This window comes from Citrus sinensis, chromosome 7 (genome assembly GCF_022201045.2).
Source record: "Citrus sinensis cultivar Valencia sweet orange chromosome 7, DVS_A1.0, whole genome shotgun sequence".
NCBI lineage: Eukaryota > Viridiplantae > Streptophyta > Magnoliopsida > Sapindales > Rutaceae > Citrus > Citrus sinensis.
Window position 1 is genome coordinate 9,082,327 of NC_068562.1, and position 20,561 is coordinate 9,102,887.

Below are 20,561 nucleotides of genomic sequence, written 5' to 3' on the forward strand. Positions count from 1 at the left end.
TATTTTGAAATTAAGTTAAAAGTAAGGGGCGCTATGTGCAAATTACCTTTCATAACTGCCTATTAATAATTGTTCGGTAGACGGTTCTAAGCGTAATATCTGTCCATTGCCCACGAAAAGAAGAATCATGTGGCCGCCGCAGGAATTTGTGCCGCCGCCGGGATTTATGGAGACTAAATCTTACGCTGTGAAATTCACATACCTGTCCTGTTGTGGCTCGCAATTGGTGAAACTGCAGCCTAACGGAGGGATGGAGAGTCCTGATTTTGAGTATCGTCTGCTGGTATGTGCTATAAGAAAGCATTTTTTACTTTTTATACTTAGTTAGTTTCTTTGTTTTAATCTGTTTTCTACGTTTTGCAGGTGCGATGCAGGTGTTGCGGTGAGGAAGCGTGGAGGAGCTTGTTTTTGCGTCCCGGCATGGATGGGAGATATATTCCAGTACATATTTTCTATTATGTTATTTTTGTTAAGAGTAGAGTACTAATCTTTTTCTTCCGCCAGCTAAACTCAGCTTGAGTGATCAAGCTTTCTTTTTGTTAGCTTTTATTGCTTGCACGGTATGCTTTTTCTTTAATTTTATACTCTCGTTCTTTTTTCTTTTTTTGTTCTTTGATGGTTGTGTCTGTTTTTGTGTGAGTTTATGATTTTTTTTTCCTCTCATTTTGTTCTGTTTAGTAGCTTTACAGTATTGTATTTGTTATGGTTTGTTTTGTGAAGCTGTATGTAAATTTGAACAAAATGGTAGTATGGGGCATGGCAACAAATGGTGATTATATCAGGCTTTGGATATGGTTTTTGTGGGTTTTATTGAGAGCTTAATGGCTTGGGATTTTTTGTCGATAGTTTTCGAATCAAACTGCTATCTGGACTTGCAAATCTTTCACGCTTTCACCTGGTATAAGCTTCAATCATGTATTACAGATTGTAGGACCCACAAAAAATTTGTTAGACCACAACAAGAACTAGTTTCCTTCGTAAACTTGAAAAAAGGGAAATGATTCATGTCTCGTTACTGTACTATTTTCTTAAAAAACGAGTCTACCAAACAAGTTTTATCTGTTTTCCTTATCACAAAACAAAAATCAACAAACTAAAAATATCACCCTTAATCATTCTGTTTAGTGGTTCTTGACACTTTTTATTTTCTTTATTAGTGTTCCCGATGTGACTGGGGGGGTTGGGTTATTCTGTACCCTAACAGCAACCCGAGTCCGATGCAGGACGATCGTTTCGGTTGCCAAGTTCAAGTTCCTGCTTTCTTCGTAAATATTGCTTGTCGTGGATACGAACCGCTGAAACTTGATATAACTAAAACTTGTTGGGAGCTTCACACGGTAGTATTTTTTTTTTTTTTTTTAAGATTTCTACTTTAAAATAACTAAAATAATTACTAATGAAACTATATTTCTTTTACAGTGTCCTCCTTTCGTGATATATCCTCCTATTAAGGTTTCGAAGGACATTCGCTATGGTGAGGAGGATGAGGAGGATGAGGGGATTGTCTTCACAGACATTCGCAACGACGAAAATGAATTCGAAGGCTACAGGATTTCCGTCCGCACACCCACCCTCTTTTTTCACCTGTACCATTTGGATGCAAGTTTTGAGCTGGTGTCTACCACCGAACATCGTAATATGGAAGACGCTTATGAGCTGAAGCTGTCTCTCCATGGGCCCTAAGCCTTGCAAATGTAACTAATGAATGATCAACCTTTCGTTGTGTTCAGTAATTTATGTTGTTTGAGAAGTGATTACAATGCCCAACTATTTACAATCTTAATCAAAGGATTTGAAGTGTAACAATAGTCATAGATAATTAGATATTGTTTTCCTTTCCTTATAATGAGAAATAGTTCAATACCGGATCAAGTACAATTCACAAACTACAAGGCAGAAATAGATGCAAATAAAATATTTCAACAAGGATCAGTGAGAGATGGATTATACCACATTCATTAATTGTTGGGACTCTTTTTAAGGATCCAACAGGAATCACACTATCATAATCATGATTAGTGCCACTTAGAACATCTATATCTTGTCAATTAAACATAAAACTAGTTAAAATATGTCGTTAAGCGAAAATAATCCATATATAATTCTTAACACAAGCTAAAGTCTTTTACAAAGCAAGTATTTACAAAGCTAAGGTCTTCAGACTCAAATCCTGAACATATGCATACTAATTACTAATTAACCTATATCTTTCCCCCGCGTATGTAACATGTTCGGTGGCTTCAAATAAATATATTTATCACAGATAATTACAGAAAAGGGTGAAAAGGATTATCAGTCATATATAAATAATATATTAAAAAAATTTGAAGAAGAGGTTGTCACTCTATATAAAATTATTTTTAACCAGAGCAAAAAAAAAATACTACGGTTTAGGGTTGAATGAAAAGCCCAATTTAACTCTAAATCAATATTAATCTTGACTTAGTTGAACAAATAGAGTTCTAAAACTAATTAAACTACTAAGGTTCAGAACTCACTACTGTTGAAAATGAAAAGATAATTATTCAATATATCAAATGAATCATATGAAACAAAAACCATAATGATCAAAGATCACATGTAGACCATTAATTAAGAAAAAAAATAATTAGACGTACTTAAATTAATGAAGAGCAAGAAGGTCTCTTGCCCGTGCTTCGTTCTTGATCTTCTGCCCCTGCGATCAAGCTTGTCTTCGCGAATGTCTACTCCATTCAACTTGGCTCCCTTTACATAGAATCTTGCAATTAATCCTTTTTATGATTTGAATTCCTAATTAAGCCACCGCTAGCATGAAATCCTAAAGCCTTTAGAAGTTGAGTTAGCTAACCGACTTTAGGAAGCCAAGGTCTGTTTCCATATTTCTTTAATTCATTCACGTGCATGCATGATCTAGATTTGCAACTAATTGAATTTTGGTTATTCACCAAGTATTCCACGTGTGAATTTGGTCAATTTCTCCCCGACCCAATTTTTCTTCAGTGATTCCCAATTTTTTTTTGTGCACTTTATATCAAATATCTAATTATTTTTCTGTTCAATAAAATAATTTAATGAATCGAAAATAACAATTAAAATAACTAGTAAACATATAATTAGAGATTAACTATTAAATAGTATATGCTCATCACTTAAATTTATTATTTATTTGAAATTATGAAACAAATTCTCATTCATTGGTCTTATACACCAATCAAATGGTGAATATCCAAAAAAAAAAAAAGAGAGATAAGGTCATGAAGATCTAACATTACCACCAATTCATCCACTCTCTTTGTTGTTGGCTTAAATGCAATCAATAGATGAAAAATTGTGTCACTGACTTTTATTGTCAAAAAAAAAAAATTAAGCCAAGCAAACTCATCCATTTTCTAGTCAGAAGTTTGATAAATTATATATTTTAAGTTCTATGAGTTTTATATGGAAGTACATTATTAGAGAAATTATCTTTACTAATGCTAAAATTGTGTCAGTGATGTTGACACGTGGTTTGATGAATTCATCGTTAAAGTGATGTGAAATCATATAGGGAGACTAAAATAGGCATAAAATATTAGACTTGGAGCCACTCAGCCTTTGGCCCAGTGGTTGGGCTGCTGCCCTCACAAGTGTGCGGGTGCCGGTCCAAGCCCTCACAAAAGTATTGAATGATTAAATTATTTATAAGTCGTTCTCTTTTGCGAAATACGAGTGGAGTAGAGACATCTCTCGTCTGAGAGAGTTATTTGTCTGGGCATGTACTTCATATAATTTAATATAATAATATAAGTCTCAATTATATATATCTAATTGTAAATATCAGTGTAATGTCTGCTATAATTGCAGTTGTAAATATCTATGCAATACAGTAATATGATGTGTAATCAGTATTAAAAACAAATTAGACTCGAATTTGAAATGGAAACATTGCAACTTGTGTTAAATAGCAACTCAAATATTTGGGTCAAAAATTTTGTTAAAAAAGTAGTTAAATTTAAGGGCAAAGTTTCGGCACCCTAGTAATACTTTACCCTCTTTTATCCTTTTTGATTGAATCTTTTGCATTAATTCTTATTTACAATTCAGTTATAATGGTAATTTTATTTTCCCAATCGTCTTCACCACTCCTTTATAATCAGCCCGATTTTCTCCATTTAACATTGCTTTTAGACCATTAGATCTGAGCAATCAGATTTATTTATAATAAATTGATAAAGCTGCACCTTGAATAGTGCTCATCTAATCCCAAACAAAGTTTGAGAATTTAGTACCAAAATATATTATACAACTATTTTTTTCATTTAATTTCACTATAGTTATGTCTTGTTTCTTGTTAAAAAACCCAAATAAACAACTAAATAACATTTCTAAATTTTGACACTCAAGTCCTCTTTATTTTTTTTATACTTATATTGTTGAGTTGACTATTAACAAAAATTTAATAGAATATAGAATTATTATTTTTACCCTTATAAAAAAAAAGGTCCGTGGATATATAAATCAATAAAATACTCATAGTACCTCCTTTTAAATAAGAGTAGGCTATTTGACTTCAAAATATATTTTACAGCTATTTTTTAATTAAAATTTCTATTACTAAAATGCCTATGAAATAATTTAATATTAAGGACAAGATATATACTTCATTACTTATTATTTTCTTTTATTCTTATTGTAATTTAAATTCAAATTTTATTTTAAGCTATGCACAATTTCATATTAAACAAATAATATTCATTCAAAAAGAAAAAAAGAAACTAGTGTAAAAACGTAATGGAACAAATAAGTCAAATTGAATTACCATCTACATTTGTTGTTGGGAGGTCTTTAATTTAAGCAAATTTTAGCTTTTAATTTCACGAGGCATGAGTTGAGATTTTATAGAATCCTGGATCCTTCAATGGGGGAATATTTTAAAACTGCATAAACACTAGAAGTGTATATATATATATATGAAGAATTGCACAGTGATCATGAATTAATAGGAAAACCAAAGGCAAACGGTACCAAAAAAAAAAAAACATGAAAACAAGATTTAAGCATCTTTACTTAACAGTTAGCACCAATCCCCATTTAATTGTTGTAAGTTTCCAATAGACAAAAAAATTGCAAAGCAATTCTTTTTCTATTACAAGTAAAAAAGAATAATAAAGAGATAAATAAATGTTTATTGCTGTCAAATTAAAAGTTGAATTTTTTCTAGCATAAAGCACTTTTTTATTCATCTTTTATTGTCCAAACTTTGCAAGATTATCCAGTCCATAAAAGATTAATTTTGATAAAAAAAAGCAGTAGAGTATAATTTTTATTCAAAAAATAAATGAAATTGAGGTTATTTTTAGTATTATGAGGCATACATAGTCAAATTTTAATTTTTAACTTTAGGCTATGGGTTTCTTAAGTAATTAGGTGTATAGAATAATTTAGTAGGTTCAAAAAATCTCATACTATAATTAAATTAGTTATATTACAAAAATACCCATTCATTAAATTAATATTAAGGACAAAGGATAAACATCTATAATTTACAACCATTTATTCTCTACTTAAGGTATCTTTTATTTAACACAAAAATAGTCATTCGTATAAATTCAAAAAGAAAAAAAGTTCTCAAGAAAAGGTTTAGTTCAAGAATTTTAGAGAACATGAATGGGAAGTTTATAAATAATAGAATTTTAAGAGCCATAAATCTTTATTCAATAGCATCTATGAAAAAATAATTGTACTTTGAAATCAACCTAGACCAAAGATCAATATTAGGTTATTGCTGATAAAAAAAAATCTATTTTTAAAATATGATGGTTTTAATTAAAACTATTTTAATACATTTGAGTTTATGAAAAGAAGGGAAAAAAATAGAGAATAAAGTTGATGGGTGCTAAACTGCTAATTAAGAATAAAGAAAAAATAGAAATGAATTCGGTTACAGTACACATGAAGATATTGTCATTAAAATAACTGTAGGAATTACGAGACGTGTTCATTACTAATAGTATTAGAAACATTTAATTTAGGCATATACATTTTCATTTTGGTCATATATTATTATTGTTATTATTAACAAATTAATATATTTTCATTATTTATTCTTTTTTAATTGACATATTCAAATAATTTATTGTATATTAAATACATATTATGTTACAAAAATATTTATTAACACATGTTAATTTTTCATGTATTTTGTAATTTTTACATGAGATTACATTATGGTCTATACAATGATACTCATTCTAATAGTCAAACTAGGTCAATGGATTATAGTTTAAAATTTTTTGAAATAATCTGGACATATATGTCAACATTCAGAAACCTTTGCCTTTTCTAATTTTTCAATAAATGTCGGGGATGACAATGTTAATAATTATGCAAACACATCTGGGCCGATATGCCGATATGCAACTCTTTAGTTAGATTTAATGCTTAAATCACTAAATGACACAATAGGGATACTGAACAGTGAACACCAGTTACAAAGTAGCAGGACCCTAAATTTAAAATAGTGTCAAACATATGTGACAAGGACATTGTTAATTTCTCCTCTAACGAAATTAATGTAAATCACTTATCTCTTATTATTTTTATAATATTTAAAAATCTTTCTATCACTAAAAAAATTAAAAGAAAAGGGGAGTAAATGGGTAATTTGCTTGATAATTAACCTTGAGAATATAAAATATATATTTATTATAAGAAATTTTTTTAGAAAATAACAAAAGTACAAAAAATCTTATTATTAATTTTTTTATTCACATCAAAGCATGTTATTTCTTATTTTTGGTACTTAAGTTTTAATTTTAATTTTAATTTATATATTTATTTAACTTATAATAAATAAAAATATATTTAAAAATAAGAGAAATGTTGTACAATTATATTGCTAGGAGAGTTATTGACTATTATAAAAAGGATACGAAAATAAATGGTATTTATTAATTTAGACCTAAGATCAACACAATAATACGATAATAACACTTCAATAGGTTGTGGCATATTACGTATTTAATCCCCATATTTATTCATATAACGGTTAATTAAGAATTGAATCACATAATTTTGAAACTAGTAAAAAATACAAAATACAACTGTGCAAGTGTATTATGACCATGATTTAAATACTAAGGGCTAGCCTTGACAATTTAAGGGCTTGCGCCTAGGCTTGACACATATAATTTGTAAAAAGCCTAGGCCCTCTCAAAGCATGTCCAATCTATAAAAAAAAAAAGTTAATTAGGGTTTACAAGATTAATGGGGAAATTAGGGATGGCAAAAACTTCCACGGGGACAGGGACCATTGAGGATTTTTCCTATTCGGGGAGGGTATGAAGATAATTTTATACCCAATTTCTTATTCGGGGAATGGATGATGATGATTTTTTACCCAGATTTTTATTCGGGGAAGGGACGGGGATGAGATGGAATCCCCATCCCCTACCCATTTCCCCATTTCCTCATATTAATTTTTTTTTCTGATTTTATTTTTTAGAATTATTAATAAATGAATAATAAAATTTAAATTATAAAATGTTAAATATTAGTATAAATAACAAATATCAAAATATTTATACGCATCTACTATAAAAATTTCAAGCCTGGTTAACTAGTTGTAGTCCTAATTACTATTTGATCATACCTTATTTCAAAGGTTTTGACCCAAAACTATTTTAGATTATGAGTCATATTGCATATATTATTTTTATTGTTTTAGATTTGAAACCTGATCCTATCTCTTAATTTCCAACATTCCTCGAGGAAGAATAGGATGAGTATGAGATACAAGAGTAAATGCTTTTATTAAAAATATTAATTTCAATATCTATACCCATTTCATTTATTTCATTATTGATATCGAAGTAATTTCTTTTTATTATAGGATTATAAAGGTTGAGGAAGATAATTATTCTAATTATTTGTATTTTTAGTGTAATTTTTGTATTGAATTAATGTTAATCTAAGATATATTGTCAAACCTTACCTTATTAAAATTTTTATTTTAATATGATTAAATTAAGTTCAAAAATAAAAAAATGTATCAGTTATTCGGGGATCGGGGACCTTTCGGAGATCCCCTCAAGTAATTCTGATTGGGACAGGGATATATGAAGAACATCGGGGATGGGTGCGGGGATGTTGGTCCCCTCCCCTCCCCTCCCCATTGCCATCCCTAGGGGAAATACTAAGCAAAGAGCTTTTAGAAGAATTTAAAAAAAGATGTTAATTAGGTATTTAGAGCCAGTGATCGAGAAATTTTAGAATACATTAGAAATATCATGTCAATTATATACAAGCAAATAATGCTATGAAATACACTTTTATTTTTAAAAGCAATGTCCATGTAAATGATAGTTATATTAAATTTAATTACACATGTCGTGCATTTATTAATTTGTTGTATTAACTCTAATCTATTTTAAAATTCATGTTTGTGATGATATTAGTTGTGCTAATATTTTAATAATCTTGCAAACCACTAGCTCATTCATCTAAATTGAAACGAATCTTTCTCTGGATAAGAAACATATGATAAGGAAAAGACAGCTTTCTATCATGCGCTCTTGGACTTACTAATAAGCAAAAATATTCCTAAATTCTGTATGAGGATGTTGATTTTACTAGCATAATTGAAATATTTTTTGTAAGTAAAATATAAATGGATCTGTTTGGCTTAAATAAGACAATCTTGTTTCATGAGAAAATGGTATGAGGAGCACCTGGGACAAGGCGCTACAAAAAAATATTGACTCAAACGAGTGATATACTGAGATTGGTCGCCCTCATTTGAACATGTAGAATTTTATTTATCAATATGATTCAACACATTCGTTATCCTATTATAATATATGTTTCTTACTATCAGAGAGAAAAACTGATCGAGACTTATCATGCGTCATGTTCGGGAAAACACCATTCAAGATTGAGTTTAAAATTTCCATCTGGAAGCGTAGGCAATCTCTCCCTCAAATATCCATCTGGAAGCATAGGCAGTCTATCCCTCCAATTATCTATATTAATTGGCCTAGCATCTCCATTCGGTAAGAAGCTCGCTGTCTTTGTATTCTTTAAATAATGCCTCCAACATTTGATAGGACAAGATTTGCAACACTTCTCATTTCTATTCCATAGTAGTTCCAAAAGCCACTGCATGCAATTAAACGAAAATTAGGGCATGCATACATATTATAATGTGAACTTTAAAACTAACAACAAAGTTTAAATAATATTACTGAAGAATTAATGATGCTTACATTGAAAATTTTAATAGAACGTCGACAGAGATAAAATAAGATTGGACCTAATTTATTATGTTAATTAAAACATAATTAAAAAGCAAGATTTAATAGAATGTCGACAGAAACAAGATAAGACTGGACCTAATTTACCATGTTAATTAAAATATAATTGAAAAGCAAGATAAACTAGGCTCAGTCTTACCTTGTTTCAATCTTTAATATTTTTTAATAACACATTGAATATGCCAAATTACTGGTAAAGCTAAACATACCTCGATAAATTGGGAACTGGCATTGAATTGTTTAGGCAGATACAAATTCTTGGGATAACAAATCCAGAAAATACCATCCATCAAATTCTTGTATTCTTGTATTGGCACTTCCATACCTACTATGAGTCGCATATTCCCGACTTGAAAAGGGAGTGAGGGGGAACGATTTTTGAATTCCTCTAAATCAAATGGCATCTAAACAAATCACAACAATGAGAAAAAAAGACACAATTAGGAATATAATGTCAGTCAAAAGTACAAAAGCACTAACCTATTATAAATATGCATACGTACCTGTCGGATATTTACACTACGTAGATTTATGAGCAGATTTTCAATTTGATTAGATGCTCCAAGAAATTCTTTTAGCTTAAGGTACCAGTTGTCAATATCTCCAACGTCATGTTCATGTACAAAGAATACATTCCATGGACATTGATGAGACGCACTTATTGATATGGTGGGAATTCGAACACTCTCAAAAGTAAAAGATAGTAAATTGGGAGTATCAAGGTCCACTGCTCTCAAACTTCTACAGAACAAAAATGCTACGCGCTTGAGCAAATTACTTGAAAATTTAACCCTTTCGAGGGGTTGAGAGCTAGACACTGACAGATCCTCGAGCAAGGGAAATTTTGAAATAAGTTCATGAAACTCCTGGTCTTCGAGAACAATCTCAGATAGATGTAACTTTTTCAAATTTGGGCAAGTAGCCACGACAATGACACGCACCAGGGTTAACTGTTGAAGACTCGGAGCAACAATACTTTCAAGTTCACTTGACCGTGAATAATCCACAATTACCATATTCTTCAGTTTGTGTGCTTTGGAGACACTAAAAAACTTCAAACCCAAAGTATAGCGAAGGCTCAAATCTTCCAGTGAACAGCATTCAGCAATAAGGTTATGGACCATCTGTTCATTTGCATAGACTCTCTGTAGAGAAAGATTTTTCAGAGAATTTAGGTTTATAGCAATCAAGGGTTCGTCCAATCGACAACCATTGAGAACTAAAGTGGTTAACAATTTAGCAGAGTAGATTGCTTGAGGCAAAGTGTAGGCACTTTCGTGAGGTGATGATTCGACTACAATGTGTAATTCTTTTACCCCATTCCCTACGGCCAATCCTATCCATTTATCAACAAGAGAAGAAGATCCTTCAACATCCACCACCAATGCTGTCCATTTATTAACAAGATAAGAAGATCCTTCAACATCCTTAAGTCGTACCAGCAGAATCCACTTCTGAATACCTAACTTAAGTTCATTGCGGAACTGAACCAGATTATTATCAATTAATTTCAACTCGTCAAATTCTTTTTGTAATTCTTCATCTTTCTCTTTCCAAAATGTAGGCAACTCCGATATTCGATCCATAATCTGCAACTCTGTAATCATATTCATGTTCAGAAATTGCATCATAATCAAAGAAAAAGAATGCAACAAACATATAAATACATTATCTGTGCTTTTCACATGGTTGGAGAGCATATTCAATTTCCTGCTCTACTATGCTTTAAAAGGGGAAAAAAAAATACTAACAAAAGAGAAAACAGTGAACGATAATAAATAAACTCTAAGCGAAAGAACCCCAAAACATATAATTAAAATTTTTTCAAGAAAATTCTTCAGACTCAATTCCTGAAAATACGCATACTAATTGCTAATTAGCCTAAATTTTCCCACCGCATATATAACATGTGCAGGCTTTAAATAAATAAATTTATCACAAATAATTACAGAAAGGGTGAAAAGGATTATCAAACATAAATAAGTAAATATATAATAAAAATTTGAAGAAGGCTGTCGCTCTACATAAAAATATGTTTTAACCGGAGGAAAAAAAAAATTATGTTTTAGGGTTAATTGACCAATTTAAATCTAAATCAATATTAATCTTAATCTAGTTGAGCAAATAGAGTATAGATTTAAGATTAATTAAACTACTAAGATTTTTAAATCCATCATTATTAAAAATAAAAGATAATTATTTAATATATCAATCAATCATATGAAATAAAGACGATAATCGTCAAAGAACACATGTAGAAAATTAATTAAATAAAAAAATAATTATTTCATTAAACAAGATTTAGGTAGACGTACTTAAATTAAGGAGAGCAAGAAAGCCTTTTGCCCGTGTTTCGTTCTTGATCTTCTGCTCCTATCAAGCTTCTCTTCGCGAATGTCTTCTCCACTCAACTTGGCTTCTTTTTATGTGGAAGCTTGCAATTAATCCTTTTTTGATTTGAATTCCTAAGCCACCGCTAGCGTGAATCCTAAAGCCTTTAGAAGTTGAGTTGGCTAACCGACTTTTTTTTTTTTTTTTTAAATACGGCTAACCGACTTTAACAAGCCAAGCTTCTGTTTCCATACTTCGTCAATTCATTCACGTGCATGCATGATCTAGATTTGCAATTAAGTGAATTTTGGTTAGTTTGCCTTGTAAATTTGGCTCAATTGCTCCCAATAAAACCAATTTATCTTCAATGATTCCCGAATTATTTTTCTTTGTGTACTTTATTTTTAGTATCTAATTATATTTCTGTTCAATATAATAATTTAATTAATCAATAATAACAATTAAAATAACTAACAAATATAAAGTTAGATATAAATTAAATATGTAAATAGTATATGCTCATCACTTGAACTTATTATTCATTTGAAATTAAGAAACAAATTCTCATTCATTTGTTTTATACAGCAATCAAATTGTGAATATTAAAAAATAAAAATAAAAATAAAATAAAAAGGTGAGGATATAACATTACCACCAATTCATCCCCTTCTTTGCTGTTGGCTTAAATGCAATCAAAAGAGGAAAACTTGTGTCACTGACTTTTACTTTTAAATGAAAATTTAAGCCAAGAAAACTAATCCATTTTCCAGTTAGGAGTTTGATAATTTATATATTTTTAAATTCTATGAGTTTTATATGAAATTATATTATTAGAAAAATAATCTTCAGTAATACTAGAATAGTGTCAGTCACATGTGCTTTGATGAATCGATTGTTGAAATGGTGTGAAATCATATATAGAAACTGAAAAAGTCATTAAATATTAGACTTGTATTTATAATGGAAACATTGTAACCTGTGCTAAAAGGCAACTCAAATTTTTGTGTCAAAAATTTTATTAAAAAAAGTTAAATTTAAAAAAGTTCCAAATGTTTGTGAAAGGGAGATTATTAATTTCTTCTTTATTAAAATCAATATATACCATTCACCTCCTATAATTTTTATAATATTTAAAAGTTCCTCTAGCACTAAAAAAAGAAAAAAGAAAAAGAGAGGTAAATAGGTCATTTGATTGATAATTCATCTTGAGAATATAAAATATATACCTATTATAAGAAAGTATTTTAAAAAATAACAAAAAGTACAAAAAAATTCTTATTATTACGTTTTTTATTTGCATCAATATATTATTTCTTATTTTGAGTACTTAAATTTTTTATTTTCATTTTCATTTTTATGAGTTATTTAACTTATAATAAATATGAATAAAAATATAGTTAGAAATAAGGTTAATACGGTACAATTATATTATTAGTAGAGTTATTAATTATTATCAAAATAATAAAAAAATAAATCGTATTTATTAATTTTAGTTAGGAGGAAAATGAATAATCTCCCTATGTAATATAAACAAAATAAGGTGTTGCATTAATAGCTCTGCATGTAGTCGATTGATTCTTATATTTTGGTTTTCTTTATACATGTACAAATATTTTACCCATTATAAGCGTTTACAAGATTAATGACGCATACTGAGCAAAGAGATTTTAAATGACAATAGAAAGATAAATAATTTGGACCCAATAATAAATTTTTATTTTTTATTTTTAATAAAGAGGGATGAACAAAAGTTAAATTAATTTTTTAACATTCTACCTCTCATAAGATTGAAATCAATTGATCGATTAAATAAATTGCTTGATGAAAATCACTTGATCACATCCCTCCCGGTGATCTTGACTTTGCCAACCTTTAAATAATCTTGCAACCATTTTATCAGATTAGTAACACAATCAACAATACCTTTGCTTTCTGTTATTGCAATAGTGGAACAAATCTTTCACTTTTTCTCCCAAGAAAATATATGATAAATAAAAGACAGCTTCCAATTATACACGCTCTTGGAATTATTAATTAGCAAAAATAATTCATAAAATCTGTATGAAGATATTGATTCTACAGGCATATTTGAAGTATTTTTCGTAACTCGTAAGTAAAATATAGACGGTTCCTTTTGACATAAATCAGCTGTAACTCTTTCTAGCCTATATAATTTATACAAGACTATTACAAGCTTCTCACTTGGGATCTTTCGACGGAAAGGAAAAGAATGAAAAATAAATGTTTCTTCTAGTTCATTCTTGCATTCCTCACTTATAATTAATGTACAACTAAGTTGAATTATTGTTGTGCAGCCAGTTGGTTCTTCAACTCTTTCTTGTTCACCTGAAAGTGGCCAAAAAGAAAAAAGTCAATAAAAGTAATGATTTAGTAACCTTTACATTCTCCCTTTAAATATGTTTCCCATTTTAGTAAAAGGACATGAAATGAAGTTTACGTGAGAAAAGAAATGAGATATGCTTGCAGTTTACCTTTCCCATGGCATTTCGAGGCAGAGAGTCCCACAAGAACAGACGGGTTGGCAGCTGAAAAGAAATAAGCATAGCAGTATTAAAATGAATGCCTGAATCCGTTTGAACATTCAACGAATTAATGAAAATAAACATTACATGCATGGCAAATTCGAACTGAATTGGATTCTCAACCACAAAGGCATTACATATAACTACTCGAAGAAAGGTGCAAAGGCTAAAACAGGAGATGGATACGAGACATGAGAGCTAGATCAAAGAAGAGAAACAGAAACTTATTTGGATGCCTACTTGGTACTATAAGCTGGAATAATGAAAGAAAGGGAAAAAAAAACAAGCATTTCTGGCTGTTTTTGGCTAGCTGAGGCAGCGGAAGCAGCTAATAAAATCTGCAGCCCAGTATGAATCTCCTCTAAGGCTTTAGCTGGAATGATAAATGAGGGGTGGGGTGTACTTCACATCAATATGATGCACTTTAAAACAAATCTTAAAGAGCGAAAACATCCATCCAATTTGTCAAATTCACTTCTTTAGGGAAGGGCCAATTGCAATTTCTATTACCAATATTTCTGGGGAAAAAAGGAAGGACAATTCATTGAGTTTAAAGATCATAAGGGAGATACATATCATACGATTTGACAAAATATTCTCATGCAACCCATAAAACATTAAATAAAGCGGGGAGAGCATGCACCTCTTATGAATGACTGATCGCATAGCTGCCTCAACGAATAATGGTCTCCAGTTCCAGTATCATAATTATCCTCAAAAACAAGATGTCGAAACCCTACTTTCAGCGCCTGCTTCAGTCTTCCATGAAAGCATGAATTAAGAGAAATCAGCATTGAGAAAAGTGAAGCATGTCAAATCTTAGAGTATATAAGGAAGTGCAAAGGTTTGTCAATATCAAATAAGTTGGACGGTGAGTACCTTTTCAATTCATTCTGATGGTCATAAAAAAATATTAGGACTCGGCTGAGATTGGTAATCCCATGTCTCTTCATGACGGGCCCCCAATCTATAGAACCAAATCCACAAAATCTTTTCCAGCAAAATATGTACAGTTTTCATCAACATAAGCGGGCCCCTTCTTTAGATAGTTAGCAGGATGCCAGGGCGAAAGTGAAATAATTGATTTATCAGGCATAGTTTGTCGCAAAACCCAGGTTGAATGTCCTTAAAAGCACCACTCTCAATCATCAGATCCAGCTTCAGCCATCGAGCAATGAACCAAGGCCCAAAGCTTTGGTCAAAACCCATACCATAAATGTTGTTTTTTACAGGACGAGTTTCATATATAGGCACAAACTCTTCCAAAACCTCGATTAAATCCTTGGTTGTCCATTCAACCCTTTTTTCCATTTTTCGATCTGCCTTTTAAAAAGGATAAGAATTAAATAACATCTAAGATAAGCAACTAAAAGTGGCCGATTCAAAATCAAGCAAGACAACTGAGATTCACCATTTCAAATTGAGTAACAATCAAAAAGGAAGTACAAAGTAACCTAAAATATGCATATTCATCTGAAAACCAAATATGACAGTAAATCAAAGAATGTGAAAGAACCTTGAAAAGAACATATACTGAGTCATAACAGGATTTAGTTTAGAAAACGATAAACCCCGGTAAATGAACAGAAGGCTACTCCAAAATTATGATTTTAGGCTCTGCAAAAACAAACAAGCCCACCCAATAACTAATCTATTTTCTAGATTAAATTTAAAAGGCCACAGCTGAATTTACAATGAAATTCATGACTACTTTAAGATCTCCTCTCTCTAGCAACACTCTCATCCACTTACACATTATTGATATAAACAATAAGACTCTCAAAGTTGAACATTTCAATTAATAAAAAAGAAGCCTATTCAGAATCCCATTTAAGTGCCAATGCACTTGATCTTCAAACTTTCATCTTGAAAGGTCACATTGCAGATATTACCATTCGCAAAAGTTTTAATAATCACAAAAATTTTATAAATTTGCACTAACTAGCTTTCAACAAGATCCCATAAAAAAAAAAAAAAATTGCAACTTTAGAAACTATTATCATATAGCAAATACATATAATTTCATAAATATATTCACAATAAATTAAATTAAAATGCAGATCTGATTTTAAAAAAGCGTTTTTAATCAAAGACTTACACCAGGGAACATCGAGATATCCAGAACCCGACTCCAAGGCGTCGGATCGGTAAAGGCGGGGCCCGAATCGAGAGAGCCGATCGTAGGGGGAAATACAAACGAGGTTATGAGAATAATGAAATGTCAACGAAACGGCGCCGAACAAGACCAAAACACAGATGATAGGACAGGGTGACGCGTGGCTGAAGCGGGAGAAGTGCTTAAGAGGCTAAGAGGGAAATGTGTTGTCGCTTCGACGTGGACTCGTCGGCGTCCGAAGATGGACCTGGCGTCTGAGAGGCGGAGACCGCATCGGCTTCGGCGGCATGGCGGCGTGAGGAGCAACGAAGTAGTGTTCATTGTGAGCGTTGGAGTAAGCGCGCGTGAAGTTTTCAAAGTTACTGTTTTTTCTTTTAAAAAAAAATTGGTAACATTTTATTTCATTTATTTATTTTTTTTTTGTAATTGATTAATTGTGACTCTTAGTTGTAGGTGATTATAAATATAATAATAAATGGGGTAATTTGATGTTTTAAACCATCAAAATACTTATTAAGCCACTTTATTAAATTGCCGACAACCTAAATTACTTTGTAGTAAGGCAATCTAATCATCAATTAATAAAGAAAAATTACATTGTTTACTCCCATCTTCAAGCCATATATTTTGTATGTAGAATTCTTGTGTTTCTTTGGATTTTTACCCATTTATTGAATTTGTTTTCTTCACCTACACTTCTGTTAGTTAATGGAATGAAATTTTTGAGGAATTTGTTAAATATTTGAACTTGGCTAAAAGTTTGTCGTTGATAAAACTCCCTCTTGATTTCAACTAGTAAATTTATGCAAAATTTCTTTACAATATTGAGCAACGTATTCTCTCTTCATAGAAGCTTTCCTAAAAAGTCAATGGAAGAACCGTATCCATTAAAAATATAATTTTATCATCTGTTTGTTTCTTAAGTTTTAAAGGTATTGTTTCACACATGAAATATTAGGGGAAAAAAACTACTTTGAAAAGAAAATTAAAGGATAGATAGGGGCGACAATTCGGTTCAAGATGTATTATTCGATTCTATTCTAATCAAATTAAACATGTTTAAATTAGAAAAAATTAATTCGTTTAATAATTGGCTAAAGTTGATTTGATTTGTAAAATAAATTAATTGAATCTAAGTTTGAGGTCACTTATTCATTTATCATTTGAGATTCATTTAATAAATAGTTAAAAAACGAATCGAGTATGAATTTATTCATTTGATGTTCATTTATTATTCATTTGATTAAATTACTTATTTGCCATTAATTTTTTATACATAAATTTAAAAATTAAGATGATAGTTTCGTAATTATAAGTTATAATAATAAGACAAAAATATTTTTTTTCAATAAATGTATTACACAAATTGTAAATGAATTCAAATTCGATTCAATTCATTGAATAATTCATTTCGATTCATTAAATTTTATAGAGTAAATCAATTAAACAAATATTCATTTAATAAACAAATGGAATTCAAACCCATTGAACTTAGACTTTATTCATTTACTATATGATTCGTTTATTTGTTTTGCAACCCCTAGATTTGAGTAGCAAGTTGTAATGGATAAAGCACCAAAAGGAGAGATGGAGGAAAGGATGAAAAATTAGTTAAATTAAAAAAAAAAGGTAATTACAATAATTTAGTTTAATTAGAGTAGTTTAGGTATTAATGTGGGTTTATAAATTATAATTTTAATATTTTTTTTGAGAATATAATTTTAATAGTTTATTTATTGAATAAATGGGTTCAAATAATCTTACCCTATAGTAATATATACATTTCATATTTAACCAAGAAACCAAACTAAATGATCGAAAGAATAATGAACTACGAAATTCACCGTAGTAAAATTGTCAGCTTTATTTATTTTTTCAGCATGATGTTCATTTGATTACTTAGATTACTGTGAGATCTCTCATCATAAAGTTATATATATATATATATAGACACGCGCGCGCGGGGGGTATACTGAATTTACTGCAGCAGAGGCTGCATTGGAAGGGGTTAAACCATAGCCTTGGAGGTCTCCTCTTGTTGATGTTGAACAATCGCTATTGTTTCAACTGCGGCTGAAGCTGCCATTCGCCATCTAGTATGGAAAATTTCAGATTGTGAAAATCACACCAAAACCACAAATTGACAGCATTTTTCATTCTTAATTATTTAATCAAGCTACATTGCATGCCCGGGATAATGGCGTTCAACAGTCAATACTTGCATTATGAAAAAATTAGAACATCCCCGGAAGATTGCCAAATACATGTGAGGAACAAGCCGTTCAACAATCAATTTGTCAGGGACAATGGGGAGAATCAAGCTTCCAGGGATAGTGTCGAAAACTCGTCCCCGTTCAAGCTTTTTCCTTAGCGTGATTAAGGGTTCTGCAGCTGGTTCGGAGAACAAAAAGGAAGAAGCAAGGGTTCTGCAGCTGGGTTAAATGAAAAGGAAGAAGAAGCTGATGTATCCTAGCCAAAACGACTTCATTCACAGCAAATTATAACAAAGAAAAAAAAAATAAAAGCAGAAACAGTGTCATTAAGAGAACGAAGAGGAAAGCCTAATTGTTTTCAAAACGAAGATGTAACTAGGTTAAACGAAGGGAAAGAAGAAATCAGACCAAAGGGAAAAAAAAAAAAGAAGTAGAAATGTCATCGTTTCGCAGCGAATCAAAACATAAAACAAAAGAGCCGAAAAGGCGTCGTTCCACGCCATTTCGGGGTTTGACCCGGGACAAACATCATTTTCTTTTTTTTTTCCTCTTTTTTTCTGGAGTGTTGATGTTTGCCCCGGGTCAAACCCCGAAAATAAATTAAACGGCATCGTTTTGTTTGTTTTTTTTTCTTTTTTGCTTCTCCAAAACACTGCCGTTTCACTTACCATTTCTAAAACGGCGTCATCTTTAACAATGGCAAATAATAATTGCAACCCACTGATGTAGTTTCTGTCTCTTTCTGGAAAAGAGATCATCATGTTTATTCTGATTTGGTGGACAGTTGCCATCATTCAACCATGTTTCACTATACAATGGTTCAACATTCTCATTTTGACCTAATAGGAGAGTTAACATTCAATCAAGTTAGACTTGTGTTTTACCGCTATAACAATATTTTTATGGAATTAAAACATAAACCCAATAAACTAAATCAGATCAGATGAAGCAACTTGGTTGACCAAATATAATGGAAAGATCTAACAAAAATTCAGAAAGCTACAACAAAAATAACAAATAATAGTAATAATCTGTTTCTGTTTCTATACTTTTTCTTCCATCTACCTGGCTTCCAATATTGGCAAAATAGAGAACAGCCAGGGTTAACAAAAACAAACCTCCAGGTCTCAGAGTTTTGCTTCCCCCTCCATAACTTTCCCCAAGTTGGACATATCCTGAAAGGAGGTTGAAGCTCTCTTCAAATCTACACCTACTAACAGAAAAGACGACTCACAGTTACTTGCATTAAAAGATTAGACTTCTTTTTTTGCACTTTCAGATGGGGAAAAGTAGCACAACACGTTGCATTTGAAATTGGAGAAAATACACAGATGATTGAAATGTTTTAGTGAGTAAGAATGCAAATTGTGTATGACACAACATATACACATATGTCCAACGAACAAGAGCAGCTGCAATTGACTGTATACACATATGACCGTAAAAAATAAATATAATTTATCAACAGAGAGCAGTTGCATAAGCCCAGAAATAACAGACAAACAGCAGCTGCAATTGACTCAAATCACAAATCTCTCATGCCCAGAAATAACGAACAAGAAGAGTGCATAAACAGACAACTGGAGATAAAATACACCTTACATTAATTCAAAAAAGAACAGAGAACAGCTGCAATTGACTCAAATCACAAATCAGAAATCTCTCATTTCTTCAACCTCACAAACTAGAAATCTCTCATCATCATTCATCCTCAACCTCAACATTAGCAAATTCAAAATTGTACCCAAATCAAGTGCGAAAGGGAAATCAATTGCAATTTCCCAAACAAGTTTCGGCTACCAGCGTTTACGGTGACCGTGGTTGTGAGTCTGTCGTGGTGGATCCCGAATGGCTGGACCTCGTTCAGGGAAGAAAGTAACGACGGTGACCGTGGCTGTGAGTCGGTCGTGGTGGATCCCCAATGGCTGGACCTCGGTCAAGGAAGGAAAGTAACGATTTTTTCGGTAAGGAATCCCTGGTGAAACGAATTCTTCGGTAAGAAAAGTAACGAATTCTTCTACCTGTCTCAGGTGAAACAAAGATACAAAGCGAAAGAGATTTACGGTGAGTGAGATATTTTATCAGA

The 20,561-nt window shown here is 31.1% G+C and overlaps 2 protein-coding genes, 1 long non-coding RNA gene and 1 pseudogene across 7 annotated transcripts; 1 reads left to right on the top strand and 3 right to left on the bottom strand.

Moving 5' to 3' along the window:
- The first annotated feature begins 99 nt into the window (after nucleotides 1-99).
- Nucleotides 100-1,808, top strand: LOC102619541 (uncharacterized). The gene is made up of 4 exons (XM_006465568.3): nucleotides 100-283; nucleotides 364-441; nucleotides 1,158-1,337; nucleotides 1,420-1,808. The coding sequence occupies exons 1-4, from the start codon at nucleotides 128-130 to the stop codon at nucleotides 1,681-1,683; spliced, it is 678 nt and encodes a 225-aa protein (XP_006465631.2). The 5' UTR covers nucleotides 100-127; the 3' UTR covers nucleotides 1,684-1,808.
- A 6,947-nt stretch (nucleotides 1,809-8,755) lies between these two features.
- Nucleotides 8,756-11,962, bottom strand: LOC107177459 (uncharacterized). The gene is made up of 4 exons (XM_052431230.1): nucleotides 11,588-11,962; nucleotides 9,776-10,869; nucleotides 9,482-9,676; nucleotides 8,756-9,117 (listed from the first exon to the last, which is right to left on the bottom strand). The coding sequence occupies exons 2-4, from the start codon at nucleotides 10,856-10,858 to the stop codon at nucleotides 8,860-8,862; spliced, it is 1,536 nt and encodes a 511-aa protein (XP_052287190.1). The 5' UTR covers nucleotides 10,859-10,869; nucleotides 11,588-11,962; the 3' UTR covers nucleotides 8,756-8,859.
- Nucleotides 11,963-13,563: 1,601 nt separating this feature from the next.
- On the bottom strand, nucleotides 13,564-16,579 carry LOC102623580 (uncharacterized; annotated as a pseudogene).
- A 1,545-nt stretch (nucleotides 16,580-18,124) lies between these two features.
- Nucleotides 18,125-20,561, bottom strand: LOC107177565 (uncharacterized). Of its 5 annotated transcripts, XR_008056530.1 has the most exons (4): nucleotides 20,078-20,547; nucleotides 19,541-19,688; nucleotides 19,144-19,314; nucleotides 18,125-18,744 (listed from the first exon to the last, which is right to left on the bottom strand). It is a non-coding gene; the product is annotated as an uncharacterized LOC107177565 (long non-coding RNA). The 5 variants fall into 5 exon arrangements; XR_008056529.1 differs by having other exon boundaries at nucleotides 18,125-19,314; nucleotides 20,078-20,543; XR_003065007.2 differs by lacking the exons at nucleotides 18,125-18,744; nucleotides 19,144-19,314 and having other exon boundaries at nucleotides 19,415-19,650; nucleotides 20,078-20,561.

What these genes read in the sequence shown, in the direction of transcription:
- LOC107177459 (XM_052431230.1), bottom strand. Translation starts at nt 10,858, where the DNA reads ATGGATCGAATATCGGAGTTGCCTACATTTTGGAAAGAGAAAGATGAA. An exon ending in GTAGTGTAAATATCCGACAG is followed by an intron (nt 9,677 to 9,775) that starts GTACGTATGCAT and finishes TGATTTGTTTAG; the next exon opens with ATGCCATTTGATTTAGAGGA. An exon ending in CCAGTTCCCAATTTATCGAG is followed by an intron (nt 9,118 to 9,481) that starts GTATGTTTAGCT and finishes AATTGCATGCAG; the next exon opens with TGGCTTTTGGAACTACTATG.
- LOC102619541 (XM_006465568.3), top strand. Translation starts at nt 128, where the DNA reads ATGTGGCCGCCGCAGGAATTTGTGCCGCCGCCGGGATTTATGGAGACT. An exon ending in ATTTTGAGTATCGTCTGCTG is followed by an intron (nt 284 to 363) that starts GTATGTGCTATA and finishes TACGTTTTGCAG; the next exon opens with GTGCGATGCAGGTGTTGCGG. An exon ending in TGGATGGGAGATATATTCCA is followed by an intron (nt 442 to 1,157) that starts GTACATATTTTC and finishes TTTCTTTATTAG; the next exon opens with TGTTCCCGATGTGACTGGGG.